This window comes from Uranotaenia lowii, chromosome 1, assembly GCF_029784155.1.
Source record: "Uranotaenia lowii strain MFRU-FL chromosome 1, ASM2978415v1, whole genome shotgun sequence".
Classification (NCBI taxonomy): domain Eukaryota; kingdom Metazoa; phylum Arthropoda; class Insecta; order Diptera; family Culicidae; genus Uranotaenia; species Uranotaenia lowii.
This window is the reverse complement of record NC_073691.1, coordinates 184,515,565-184,530,820: the sequence shown is the minus strand read 5'-3', so window position 1 is coordinate 184,530,820 and position 15,256 is coordinate 184,515,565. Positions and strand designations below refer to the sequence as shown.

At 33.7% G+C, this 15,256-nt stretch overlaps 1 protein-coding gene across 9 annotated transcripts in view; it reads right to left on the bottom strand.

Moving 5' to 3' along the window:
• The window catches only part of LOC129739942 (homeobox protein abdominal-A homolog), a 107,361-nt gene that overhangs the window by 84,815 nt on the left and 7,290 nt on the right, over positions 1-15,256 (bottom strand). For 4 of the 9 annotated variants that reach the window (XM_055731505.1, XM_055731535.1, XM_055731496.1 and 1 more), the window contains 2 exons: positions 11,944-11,979; positions 1,473-1,493 (listed from right to left, as the gene is read on the bottom strand). The exons of 2 other annotated variants lie outside the window; for them this stretch is intronic. In XM_055731505.1, the coding sequence (XP_055587480.1) occupies positions 1,473-1,493; positions 11,944-11,979 (57 nt within the window). The remainder of the gene's footprint in view (positions 1-1,472; positions 1,494-11,943; positions 11,980-15,256) is intronic. 3 more of the 9 variants (XM_055731515.1, XM_055731546.1, XM_055731525.1) reach the window with 2 other exon arrangements.

Genomic DNA, 15,256 nt, shown 5'->3' with positions numbered 1-15,256 from the left:
TGTCATTTTTGTCATTTTTGTCATTTTTGTCATTTTTGTCATTTTTGTCATTTTTGTCATTTTTGTCATTTTTGTCATTTTTGTCATTTTTGTCATTTTTGTCATTTTTGTCATTTTTGTCATTTTTGTCATTTTTGTCATTTTTGTCATTTTTGTCATTTTTGTCATTTTTGTCATTTTTGTCATTTTTGTCATTTTTGTCTTTTTTGTCATTTTTGTCATTTTTGTCATTTTTGTCATTTTTGTCATTTTTGTCATTTTTGTCATTTTTGTCATTTTTGTCATTTTTGTCATTTTTGTCATTTTTGTCATTTTTGTCATTTTTGTCATTTTTGTCATTTTTGTCATTTTTGTCATTTTTGTCATTTTTGTCATTTTTGTCATTTTTGTCATTTTTGTCATTTTTGTCATTTTTGTCATTTTTGTCATTTTTGTCATTTTTGTCATTTTTGTCATTTTTGTCATTTTTGTCATTTTTGTCATTTTTGTCATTTTTGTCATTTTTGTCATTTTTGTCATTTTTGTCATTTTTGTCATATTTGTCATTTTTGTCATTTTTGTCATTTTTGTCATTTTTGTCATTTTTGTCATTTTTGTCATTTTTGTCATTTTTGTCATTTTTGTCATTTTTGTCATTTTTGTCATTTTTGTCATTTTTGTCATTTTTGTCATTTTTGTCATTTTTGTCATTTTTGTCATTTTTGTCATTTTTGTCATTTTTGTCATTTTTGTCAATTTTGTCATTTTTGTCATTTTTGTCATTTTTGTCATTTTTGTCATTTTTGTCATTTTTGTCATTTTTGTCATTTTTGTCATTTTTGTCATTTTTGTCATTTTTGTCATTTTTGTCATTTTTGTCATTTTTGTCATTTTTGTCATTTTTGTCATTTTTGTCATTTTTGTCATTTTTGTCATTTTTGTCATTTTTGTCATTTTTGTCATTTTTGTCATTTTTGTCATTTTTGTCATTTTTGTCATTTTTGTCATTTTTGTCATTTTTGTCATTTTTGTCATTTTTGTCATTTTTGTCATTTTTGTCATTTTTGTCATTTTTGTCATTTTTGTCATTTTTGTCATTTTTGTCATTTTTGTCATTTTTGTCATTTTTGTCATTTTTGTCATTTTTGTCATTTTTGTCATTTTTGTCATTTTTGTCATTGTTATTTTGAATTCCGGTTACTACAGCTACAAAATTGAATTTTTATTCCATAACTTATTTGTTTTAATAGTTGATTGAAATAATCTAAAATTTATTATCTCTCATATCCACATAAATATATTTTGTCAATGGCGAAAATATGAAAAGCAAAATTTTAATTACTTAGAAAATTTGATCAGGAGAACCAATTGAAAATGAATTTTTTGGTAAAACTAGAAAATTTTTCGGAATAAATTGTTTTCGAAAATAATTCCAATTATCAAACCGTTAAATTTATTCAGGAAAAAAGAGAAAAATTGAAAACGCTACTTACAATTTTCTAGCGATGAGATTCCTGAAATCAGTAGTGGAGACTTTAATAATTGTGTTGTACAAAGGGGTTTGAATTAAATGTTATATTTAATTGAAATTGAAAACGAAATCGATTTCTTAGCACAACTTTTTAATGATCCGAAACGGAATAGACGGCTTAATTTCTCAAAAAATAAGTTATTTCAACAAAAATATGACAATCCATCCTAGCGCTTTTGAAACTTGAGTGACCAAAAAAGCGGTCCTTCGAGCCGGATCATTACTTTACCAATTTTAATGTTCTAGCTAGCTATTCAACTCGTAGAATCAATTTTTTTTTTAAATTTTGGAAAGTTTAATTTCTTGAATGGCGGAAAACTTGGTCCTTCGAACCGGATTCTGTCCCCCGACAGTTTGAAAGGTCGAAAGAAATTTATCCATCCATTAAGAGAATTGATAGCGGGACCTTTCATGCGTTATCTTCCGAGGCTCAATTTAAATTACAGATTTTCCTCGACCTCCAGAGGAAAGGAGGAGGAAAACTTGAGACGAAGAAAAAACCAAATACGATGAATTAATCTCGCTCAGCTTCCACACCGATATCGCATTTCTTTGCTTGAATGAAAGCGCCTTTCTTACTCTGTGTGTGGGACAATAAATTATGCGCATTCCAAATTTCATCCTCCAACTGTGTTTGCGCTTTGGCTGGCTGGCTCGGAATGTTCCAAGTAGGGTGAATTTGCCCTTTCCATGCACCCCCGTTCCACCTTTGCGAAACATTTATGTGAAGATCTTTCCTCCCGAGGAGGAAAAAAGAAGAAAATTGTGAAGGGAGGGTTTGCTTTTTGTCCCTTTAGTGGAAATATGGAGTGATAACGACACTGCAAAAATAAAACAGGAAACTTCCACAAACCATTCAAGGAGCGAATCTCGTGTGGAATGACTTTTGCATTCACCTCTTCACGATTCGTTGTAGTTGAGAACTCTCCCCGGGGTTGGCTGCTGTTGCTGTTCCTTCTATTGACGGTGGGGGTGAAAGTGAATTACCATATCTCCTGCCCTCGTGAATGTCGGTAGAAAAAAGTCCAACCGGGGTTCTCTCATCTGGTGCCCTCGCTTCGGTTCTACCAAAATTCCAAACCAAAAAAGGGCTGGGGGAACCAGGAATCATGTTTTATTCCGGCCACGTATCGCAGCTTTATGTATATTTCTCAGGTCCCTGGACCCGAAGACGGAATATCGAATGGAGGGTTTTTTTTCTGGCTTTCCTCTGTTATTTATACATAGAGGTGGTGCACCCCGTTGCGATCCGGGAGTGTGGAGATTCCTGGTCCACGCACCGTCATCGGCGGCAAACATACAGATAGAGTTCCTGCTATCTCTGCCCCTAGACACACGGGGTGATAACTTAGTCGGTTCGATTAGAACAACTTACAGAACTACACCATTTCGACTTGGATTCCTAGCCAAGTCACCCCAGTCAAGATCGAAAGTTGGACGTAATTTATTCAAATTTATTTCCCAAATTTTCTTGTACGGCTCACTCGGCCGAGGAGGAATAGAATTTTAATTCCTTTATTTATGGTGATTTTGATTTTAATTTTAATACCTAACGCTCGGAGGAGATTGTTTCTCTCCGGGGCCCAGCCATATCTCCGGGATGACGTTTCACAGTGAAATAGATGGAAGGGGAAAATTAGAATTGACGGGGGCCCAGGCCTTTGACCGGTTTCCAATTACTGCTAGAGGGCTTTCGGACCCGTGTAGCTAGGAAACAACAGTCGATTGGGAAAATTTCATTAATTTCTCAACACCTCCCATCAGGCGTCGTCGTCGGGGGCGTGTATGCCGAGAGAGGAAATTTGCTTTCTTCGCAAGTAGTAATTAAAAGCGAAGAATTTTTCCTTTCCCTCGGGAATCGAACATTAGCTAAGATTCGAAATTTATAACGGTGTCCTACAAGTGGCTCACTCGAAACTTTTCAAATCACACAGACAATCAAAGGCCTTGAAAATAATCAACGATAAAAAATCTCTTATTATTCAATTACTTTTTCCTTCAGAACAACAATATTTTTCTACAAAGTTCTAGCTTAAACTTGAACTTATGAACTGAATAGAACAGGAATAAATCAAGAGCCTGAAAATTCCAACTCCATTTCTTAATAGTGCTCGGGACATATTGATGACAACTTAATTCTTTGTTCAACGTTTTAAGAAAAAGGAAAGGCTTTATAGCGGCGCGTTGTTCAAATAAACAAGTAAAATGCTTCCTTTTTCGAATCCACTCAGAGTGATATTAATTTCACCCAAAACAAAAAAGAGTCACATGAACCTATTAGGTATGCATAAGTTTACCAGATTTTTTTCAGCACGTATCAGGGCCGGACAAATCCTGGATTTTTAATACAAAAACCTAGCAAAATCCTGGCATTTGGTTTCCAAATCGACGACCAAAGATTCGGCAGTATCCAAGCTAATTTAGTCAAAATCCAAAAAAATTTCAATAGAGTTCAAGAAAAAAATTAATATTTTTTGCATCAAAACTCAATGACAGATTTCAAATTGTATTTAAGACTTCCAAAATCGTTTTATGATTACTTTTATGAAACTTGCTCAAAAAATTTTATTTTAAAGGCATAAATAAAAAATGTATACAACATAATTTGTTTAATTACCAAAAAAAAATTCGGGCATTTTTCAATGAAATCCGATCAATTAGGCCAGTCAGATTGTTCCCAAATTTTATATTAAATATCCGAGGAAACCGGGAAAAAACAGGGCAATCTGGCAACCTTAATAATGCTTAAGAACCCGCCCAAGAAAGACGCCCAAATACTTTTTTTCCGTATACCAAAGGAAACAAGGAATGAATCAAAACAATGATTGAGCACACATTTTTAACAAAGCTTTCGAGCTGAATTGTCAATCTTGAAAATGATCAAGTTTTCAATAGTTCAGTAGTGGCCTATCGAGCGCCGAAATTTGACCGATTTTTGACGGTCGCCATGAAAATTTTCAAAATTTGTCCCCAGAAAATTTACTCAAAAAGAATGCTTCGATGTAATATATTAGAATCTATAAACTTGTTTTCCAAAACTTTCAAATAGTTGGGATATCCTAGTTAAAACCGTTTATGAATAAGAATTTATCATTTTGATCTATAGAAACTTCTTGGGTTGGCTTTATATAACAATAGTTTTATTAGAAAAAAAAAAGTTAAATTATTGATCCTCGTAGTCAAAAACTTAATTTTTACTCCCCGACCGCCTTGATTACAAATTTTTACTCACAATATCATTCTTTTATTTGATTAATTATCAAAATTGATTTTACTATTTTAGGGTTTCAAAAATTGGGCATCAGTTTGACTTTTATTATCATTTTTTTTTTTTCATTTCGAACAACTTCTTTGGGAGTCAACGGAAAAAAGGAAACTTTCCAAAAAAATTCTCCAGTGTATCTTATAATTTTTCATGATTTACTTAGGAAAGCTTGTGATCAAGGTTGCCGAAATCACAGAAAAATCTGCAATTTAACAGGACTTTGAGCAAATTTTCATCACAGAATCTGTGTCACAGAACACAAAATTTTGAAATATTCACAACTTTCACAGATTTTTTTTTAATATAAAAAGGAATTACATTGATATTTTTTGGCCAATTTAAAATTAAGATTTCTTACTTTGAACTAGAAAAGTATGATAAGATTGGTTATTTTTATTGATTTTTCCCTACTTAAATGCTTAAAAGATCAAATTTATCGAGAATTTTCAATGAAATTAAAAAAATAAAATCACAAAAAGTCCGACTTTTATTTTTCAAAAAGCACTGAATTTTGTTCTTTTCGGAAGCCTTGCTGGTGATTTTTCTTAATTTTGCCTAAAATCTTTATAAAACGTAAACACAACACATTAAACTTATTATGATGCATGTCAAAATAGATTTTCCATCCATCTTTGTGTTGATTTTAGCAATAATTATCAAACCATGAATGTTTATTCTTAATTTTTTTTTTCAATTTGTGCTGCGGGAAACGACATTTAAAGTTCTAACTATTGAACAACTTATTATTATTATAGAAAAAACCACTTTTGTAATTTTGTTTCAAATTTTAATTTCTAGCAACAGTGTAAGTGCCAATAATCTCACAAATTTTACTCTTCGTCTTCATGTTTTAGGCTTTTGGCTTTCATTCATAAAAAAATACTCGTGTTATTAAAAGTAAAGACGTGAAGTTCTTCCTTAAGGTGAATTTTAACGGATTTTAGCTTTTTTTGGACTAAAATGGTTTTCAGGTATTATCGCGTCTACATCTTCTAGTTTAGCCTTTGTTTCTGAAACTTTACAGGCATATTCATTAAAAATTCTAAAATTTTTATGAAAATACCAAAAAAAAAAAAAATAAAAGCAGTAAAATGTTATGGAAAACCTTGGATTTAAGTGAATACTATTGCGTTTTCATTCTGAAGAATGACAAATATGAGTTCGGAGCTCTTACATCTGAATTTCCATTTTTGAAAACACGATATGATATCCTAAAGATAACTTTTTCAAAAAAATTTGGACCTTATTACAATGAACTTAATATCAAAAATGAAACATCTGTTAATTGTTTTACCATAGAATGAGTTTACAAAGTTGAATTTCGCATATTTAAGCTTAATTTTGTATTGCGAATTTGAAATAACATAAAAATGTCTAGTGTTCTAGAAAAATTTGTTCAACGGAGCAACAGAAACTTTGTGTTGGTTAAATTTTTTTTTAAATCAATTGTCGCGCATTTTCAGCTTTGATCGTTATTGTTTCCGGAAATCATGAACTAATATTTTGAAATTCCATATTTTCTTATTTGTACACTATTCACTTAGCGATTTCTAGAAGGAAAACTTTTAGCTTTAACGCTAGAGAGAGACTATAAGGTTGTAAACAAACCATCATTTAGAATCCTCGTTTTCCTTAAAACTGTGACTGAATAGTAAACAAATTTTGTTTAGCATTACTGTAGAATATTACATTGAAAGATCAACTTTCCCGAAGAAAGCAAGTAATTTTGACTTTTGAGAAAAAATCATAGCAGTTATAATTTTGTTAATTTTTCTTAATACAGCAAAATAATGAAATTTCGAAAAAAATTGAAAAAAAAATGAAAACAAATTAGTTCTTAGATATTTTGTTAAGCAAAATTCAAATCGCTTGGCATCCTTCAACAAAGTTGTAAAATGGATTAAAATTTAAATACTTAGTACTTCAAAACTTTCTTTAGAAGTTGTTATGTTAAATTTTTTTTATGCGTTGAATTTCTGCAATTAAAATATCCAGGCAAGGTGTGAATTATTGATTGAATTATATCAATAAATTGCTACAGTTTTTATTTTGTATGTAGGTGAGTTTGGTTCGTCAGTATTCAAAGATTGGTTTTACTATAAAATGAATAATTTCAAAATTTCCAAACACCATCTCATGAAAACTTGAGATGATCGACTAAATTTTAGGACGCCTAAATCTTCTAATATCAATTTAAAAAACCTAGACACTGAAAATGCTGTACCGTAGTTCCTCCGAAGTAGCATGGTTAAATGCATCGAGCATTTTTTGGATAGATTTTGCCCCTGGATATAAGTACAGCTTTTTAGTATTATCAGATTTTTTTTCAGCACTTATTCGGGCCTGACAAATACGGACAATTTTATCAAAAAATTTGTCAAAATCCGGGCATTTGATATCAAAATTGTCGAGCAAAAATCCGGGCAATATCTTGCCAAATTCGGTCAAAACCCACGAATTACTCAACAAAAATCTAGAAGAAAAACTTTTACTAGGAGGAATTTTTTTTCTCATCAAATTTATCAGCCGATTTTAAACAGAATTTTCTTAAATCCTTTCATTATAATTATTACTAAATTTGATCTTCATTTGCTATTGGCTAGCGATTGGCGCTTTGCAATCATTAAGCTAGTTAGCGAATAATTTTGCCAAATTTTGGATATATTTTCATAATTGTCCCGTAAAACGTCTTCACATGCTTAACTGTAACGATAACAGCAGCCGTAGCATATCGTTTATTGAAATAGTTAGAATTCCGAAAAAAAACGCTTCAAAGGCCAGAAAAATTACTTTAAAGTGGTAAACCCAATTTACGCTTAGAATCTCGAAAAAAAATTCTTTCTAAAGGCCAGAAAATGAATTTTAAAGTTGAGATCCCAAATTACGTTATGTATCATGAAAAAGGGCTTCAAAAGGTCAGAAAATGCATTTTAAATTTGTGATCACTAATTACGGTCCAAATTCAAAAAAAACGCTCCTTAAGGCTAAAAGATTTACTTTAAAGTTGTAATCCCAAAACGCTCAGAACCTCGAAAAAACGCTTCTAAAGGCCAGAAAATGCACTTTAAAATTGTGATTCCAAATTACGTTCAGAATAATGAAAAAAAAACGCTTCAAAAGTTCAGAAAATACACTTTAAACTTTTGATCCCAAATTACGTTCTGAATTACGAAAAAACGCTTCTAAAGGTTCAGAGGGGGGGGGGGGGGGGCGATCCCTTACTACGGTCTAAATCCCAAAAAAACGCTCCTAAAGGCCAGAAAAACCACTTTAAAGTTGTGATCCCAAATTACGTTTAGATTCACGAAAAAAACGCTTCTAAAGGTTAGAGAATGCATTTTTAAGATGTTATACCTAATTACGTTCCAAATCCCGAAAAAACGCGTCTAGAAGCCAAAAAAACCATTTTAAAGTTGTGAACCCAAATTACAGTCAAAATCCCAAAAAAATGTGGTAATCCCAAATTGCTTTCAAAATCCCGAAAAAAAAGCTTCTAAGAGCCAGAAAATGCATTTAAAAGTTGTGATCCCAAATCGAGGTCGGATTCTATAAAAAAAAAAGCTTCTTAAGGCCAGAAAAAGCATTTTTAAGTTGTGATCCCAAATTACGGCCAGAATCTCGAAAAAACGCTTCTTAAAGAAAAGGGAAGGGTATGAAATGAGTTTTCCGGATCAGAATTTTTTGCAGTTTTTAAATCAGAACTACAACTATTTAAAAGTCTTGGAAGATAGAAATTTGTGGTTTCAATGTATGTTTTTTTTTTAATTTGATTTGAATTCCTGTGCAAAATTTGCGATTGACAAACAATTGACAAACGTTTTTCAAACAAGTTCCATAAAATGACAGTGTACCTCAATCTAGTTTCTGATTTCCTAATTTACTTGCCATTATCAACATTTTAAGCGGCAGTTTCTCGTTTGAAATGTTAATTTCGCTGCTGAATCGAAACGGCTGCGTTATCCGTTTTTATTTTTATTCCACTGAATGGTCGGTTGATAGTTGCATAAACAACAGAAACAAAATTCCCCACCAGCAAATAGACAAGCAGATGGGAAATGACATCGAAAAATTGCTGCCCCTGTCAATCACGCTGCCAATCACCTTCTTATACCACGAAACGGGAGGAAAAGAGGGGGTTTTGTCTGGGGTGGGGCAAGAATTATAATAATATCTATCATTTAAATTAGTCGTTCAGTTCGCTCGAATGGGTGTCATAAAAAAAAAGTGAAACACTCTAGTGGCCCGATAAAAGTTGAATTGTGACGGGATATTTTTTTCCGGATGCGCGACTTTTCTTGTGATAGATGAAAATAAAAGATCATTTGAAGTGTTTGGACATATCATTTAGACTTTAGGAATTCTGAAGTCAGACTTAATATTGAAACGAAAATCGGGGTCACGCTTTCAAACTTGAGTTCTTAATTCATCATAATTGCGAAAATATCAGGGGTGTTTAATGCGCCAAAAGGTGTTTTTAGAAGTTCATATCCCTCCCCCTTAGAACATTCGTCGCCACGCTCATTTTGGTAGTTTTAGTAGCCGGGCCCAAAGAAATCCTCGGAACGAGAAAGTAAATAGGAAAAATTCCAAGATTTGGATAAACTGAGCTGCTAACTTGAGTAAGAGAGCGTCACCCGTTTTTTAGGTGACGGGGCCTCCCAGGAAATACATCCGTCACCCGAATTAGGGATCAAAGGCGAGAAACGTGTTAAATATCACTGTTTGCTACCCAGTTCAAGTCATAAACAACGTTACTGCGAATCGTAATTCCCACCAAATAAGTAAACGATCGTAAAAATGGTTACTTGAAGTCGGTTTACATCGGATATGATAAAAAGTTCGCCATTTTTGAAGATTCTGAAGACGATTTCGCTCAATGCGCGACTTTTCTTGTGATAGATGAAAATTTAAAGTGTTTGGACCTTTCAAATAGGAATTCTGAATACAGACTTAATCTTGAAAAAAAAAATCGGAGGTAACGTTTCCAAACTTGAGTTCTTATTTCATCATACTTGCGAAAATGTCAGGAGTGTTTAGTGCGCCAAAAGGTGTTATCATAGATTCATATCCCTTCCCCTTAGAACATTTGTCGCCACGTTCATTTTGATAGTTGGTAGAAATTCCCGGAGCGAGAAAGTAAAGAGGGAAAATTCCAAGATTTGCAACGTGTGGCTAAACTGATCTGCTAACTTGAGTAAGAGAGCGTCACCCGTTTTTTATGTGACGGGGCTTTCCAGGAAATACATCCGTCACCCGAATACGGGACCCATGGCGAGGAACGTGTTGAATATCACTGCTTGTTGCCCAGCAAACATAAAATCAGATTAGAAATGATAGTTCAAATCATATAAATAAACGATCGTAAAAATGGTTATTTGAAGTCGGTTTAGATCGGCTATAATATAAAGACCGCCATATTTGTGTATTCTGAAGACTCTTTCGCTTGATTTGTTCTCCGTGCGGGCGTCAAGTGAGAAAACACCCTTGATGTTCTCTCTGCGTCCTGCAGTGCAACCAAATTTCAAAAACTCAGATGGTGTTTTTAGAAGAATTTTTCAATGAGAGAAGCAGAGAATGTTCTCGCTAGCAATGGTTTGTTTGCGTTTAGAGCAACAACTTGCGCTCTCTTGCATTCTTTCTGTATATGCTTATAAGGTGTCGAATATCGTCCAACTCAATTCGTATAACTCTCGCTTAAGCCAGAAGTTTAAAATATGTATAAATATGGCCTCCACTCTGGTAGCTAAATGATTTTTTTTTGTGAGTTTAATACGATCTTATACAATGTATATGAAACTTAAAACAAAGTTTTGAGAAATATTCATAAAAAAATTTTTTGTTATTTAACTGATTTTGCCTTCAACAAAAGAGTACTATTTGGAAAGCCGATGGTTTTTTAGATGCCACTAATGCTAAGACCGTCAATTTAGAGAAGAAAGTTGGTCAGAAACTGTGGATAACAATCTACTTAGCCAAAGCCGATGGTGGTTGTTAATAATTTTCTATTTTTTAAAGCAATTGCTCCATGTTCGAAATTATTTTGATTGTTCGAGTCGGACAATTCCCACTGCCAGTTTTCTCCACGAAGCTTGGAAAACCATAGTCCTTGGGGTTGTTAGTGTTATTTTGTTTTATTTTTTTCGACCAAATATTTTTCCGGTAAAAGTTCAGAGCGCACGATTACAGTGGTGCTGCTATACTACTGTTTGCTCCGTACTAAATGTGGCTGTTATGATTATTTTTATGGAGTGTCTATATAGACAGCAATTCAGAAAACGACACCGTTCGACCCCGCAATGGAGAGGAAGCGAAAGAGAGAGAGATAGAGACAGAAAGATAGAAGGCAATCCCAGCACCAGGGTGAGAGGGTTCGTGGAAGCATGGAAGAAAGTATAAAAATACGGCAGCCATTTTGGTCCATTTCGAGTGTATACACATTTTGGACGCGCGATAATCGGGTTAACCCTTGACAGAAAGCATTCGGGAATTCGAACCAAAAAAAAAAACGGGGCGCTAGCTGAAGATGCGGTTTTTCGGGAAATTTGATACAGCTATGCTTGGCAAGGACGAAATTTGAATATCGCTCAAGCCGGATGCCGTCGGCTAAAGGGGGAAAAAATCATTCAGCGACGGAGTTGTTGGATGATTTGTATTTGCTGAGATTTGCCAGATCTCCGGAATCTAATCGATAAATGGAACAAGGAACAATAGCAATCTTTTTTTCAACCCACGATGGCTGAATTTAAATCACTCTTCCCGATCCAGGCAGGCGTGCCACCGACGAGCCCTGAGAAATTTTATGCCGAAGGGCGACGCGTTGCTATGGCAACAGGATTGCTTGGATTCGCATGGCCGAACGCTCCGAGAGAAATGGCAGCTGCCTTTGTTATCTTTGAAAGGCTTCTCGAGGCTTGCTTTGTTTGTCGAAAGAATACTTCCTTATTCTTTAGAACACAATAGAACAAAATAATAGGAATTTGTATTGATAAAAAATTAATCAGAGTTGATGTTTTTTATTCTTTTGAGATAAATAGTCTTGAAAAATTTGTCTATGGATTTCTTCCCATCAAGTATGCGTAAGTTAGTAATATACTGAATTATTAGTTTCCCGTTTCCCGTAATTCGTTATTATTCAAATAAAGAGAGGAAAAAAACACTGGACACTAACCTGTGCTGGCAAACTTCTGTAGTGCGGATTGTGATGCTGCTTTCCGGGAACGCAGATCGTGGTTTTTTTTTCATTCATTTTGGCGCGCACATCGGAAACAAGAAAGGAGAAAGAAGAAACACACATAGATTAGGAGTTAATTTTTCGTCACGATTGGCAATGGAAGCGAACATTCTAAACAAACGAAAAATAGCAACAACAATCTAAGCAATATGATGCGAAATGGTTAGGAGGCACACTCAAGAGGCGAATAAAATTTATTAGCCAGCATAAATAATAAATAAACAAACGTTTATCAGCGGCGGCCGGAGGCTAGGAACCAAAAGTCATTCAACTTTGAAATTAAAGTGTGAGGTTAGCAGGAAAAACAAATGAAAACGGCAGAACCGAAAGCCCATTAGACACCATCGGTGTTATGGTACTGAAGCTGAATAAAAATTAGGATAATTAACATTCAATCAATACACTCCCTGAGCTGAAAAATGTAAACAAAAAAACGAAAGAACCAAACTTAGAAAAAGCACAAAGAAAAACCACTCCAAACATGCTATCACAAAATAATAAAAAAATAGTTTTGCATTAAAAAATTCATAACACGCCAAACAACACGGTAAATAAAGAATAAATGCGAGAAATTTTTATGAGCCACCACATCTCCCCCTCGCCCCAAACGTCAAACTATCCCAGCAGGCTACTAAACGCAAAAGAGGCGGCGGCGGCGGCGGTAGAAAATAGAATTGGCGTAAAAACGAACTTCCCTTCAAACTATTGCCTAATGGTGGGAATAGAACAGGTGCCGGACGGGTCGGGAATAAGAACACGCTCTCCGGATTCCAATTTGCAAAAAATAAAAACGCAAACTAGACAAGCGCTGAACTGAGGTCGGTAGTTTGGCGGGAGATGGCAACCCTTTTTTTTGTGGAGGCTTTTTTCCCCTCATTCTTGAACCGTTTATAATTCTTTGGATGGTTTCTATGACATGACGGAGTTATAAATAGTAGCTAGGTGCCTATTCGTTTAATTAAAACGTGCTCAATTAACATGACATATTCGTCTGGCTGGAAGCGTGGGTTAAGTTTGACAGATTTCGGAGGGTCTGCTATGAATTTTCCTTACGAAATTTGTAATTGCAGACTCGTTAATCGAAGTTTTGAGTTTAAAACATAAAAAAAACAGAATAGAACAGCTACAGAACATGTTTAACGAAAACAGTAAATAAATTGATAAATTACTCAGGCACACTGTAAAGCCTTAATCGATAGCAAAATACAACCAAAATAAGGTATCAGTGATAAAATCAAACCATCATTTGGTTTTGATTTTTCCATGATGGCAAAACTAGATACCATTTGGGTGCCAAAGTTTTGCGAAATGGTAGTAATTTGAGACCAAAAGGAGATACTAACAGCAAACTGATACCATATTTTGGTAAATTATTTCAATTTAAGATTCACTAAGTAAGGTGTCATTAATTTGAATGAATTACACAAATACCACAGCTATGCAACTATTGGTTTTATCGAAAGTTGAATGATAAATCGTTTTGCCAGCATTTTGTAAAACTCCATCATTTACCCTTACTTTCTCAAGCAATAATCCAAAACCCCATCCCCTTATCCTTCTTTCCCTTTTCTTTAGAGGCAGTTAAGAGAGTTTTAAATTTAAGTAGTATTTAAGGAAAAGCAAACATAAACTACACTAAAAATAGTATCACCGTTTAAAGACCGTCAACAGTTTTTCAAACTTGATCGGTCGTAATAAAGTCGAAAAAAGTAAAAAAAAAAATCGGATTTGAAAGCACAATCATGCCAAATTAAGGCTGTGAGTTTTACCTAAAAGTGGATTCAGTATGCCCTCAAAATTTGTTTCGAAACCTTTGCTAAACAAGACATCATTAAGGTTTCAGTGAAACCAACACTTGGCATATTTGAGGTTAAATTGAAACCCAAATTTCACCATTATGTACCACCTTTTTTCGGGCAAAATGATACTAAATTTTTCTTTCAAGGCATGATAGTCAAAACAAAGATTTTTTTTGCCTTTAAAGTCAATTCAGGTAAGTCTTAGGCAAGCTAGGGACCATTTTTTTTTTTTGAAATTACATCTGAAGAACAAAATTGAACTTAATCTTATCAATTTTGCTACTTTTGCTTCACAAGCTTAGTACCAAAAGATTAAAATATTGATAATAATTATTCATGAACAATAACATAATGTAATTAAAATCAATCGATTTCATCATCATTCTAAATTAAGGTTGCCAGAATTTTTTCTGCACGTATCTGGGCTGGACAATCCGGGCAATTTTCTCTTATAACCAGGCAAAATGGGGGCATTTAATTTCTAAGTTGACGACCAAAAATCCAGGCAATATTCGGTCAAACCCCAGAAACTACTCAACAAAATTCACGATAAAAATTTAAGAAAATTTTTTTTTTCATCAAAATTCATAAACAGACTTTAAAATCGTATTTTAGGCTACAAAAACTCTTTTCATTGATTTGCCAACTAAAGTGAATATATCCGGGAAAAATCCGGGCATTTTTCAATAAAATCCAGGCAACCAGGCCGGGTCGCTCTGTTCCCAAATTTAGTATCGAATATCCGGGCAAACCCGGATAAAACCGGGCAATCTGGCAATCTTATTCAATATATTTTTTCTTTTTTAACATTAAATACTGATGTTCCGAAAAGTTTTTCGTGATTCATAAGTTAGGACACACCTCAATTGTCATATTTCACGACCATTTAGATCACCGCGGGATGTAATTTTTCAAGGTTTCTTTTGTTTATTTTGTTCGGTGATATTTTTTTTCAAAAATACGCTAGTTTTACCTTTCAGTCTACTGCTAACTAAGACCAGAGAGACGATCCTAGCAGGCGGAAAAATTGCTTTTTTTTCGGGTGATGGTTGAATAAAAGTAAAAGTAAGTGAAACGTAAAACTAGGGATTTTTTTTGTTCAATATCACCGATCAAAATCAACAAAAAAAAAACCCTGAAAAATTTTCATAATTATAATCGAGAAGACGATTCTAAATGTTTGGAATTTGCAGTAAGAGTATTTGACAAATTTTACAAATCTTCAAATCAGCCTTATAAATGATATTTTAAAACAAACCCTTCATTCCATGATTATTTTCATCCCTAAAAATCATTTTAAATAGTTGAAATAATGTAAAAAAAATATATTTTAACTTTTTGGTACAAAACCTTGTGATTTTTTTTTGCTTTATTAAATGAAGAGTTATCATGATTTTTTTGGTTGGTTTGGTTTTGGTTCTTATGCTGGTTACTTGTAATTTTTCTTGAAT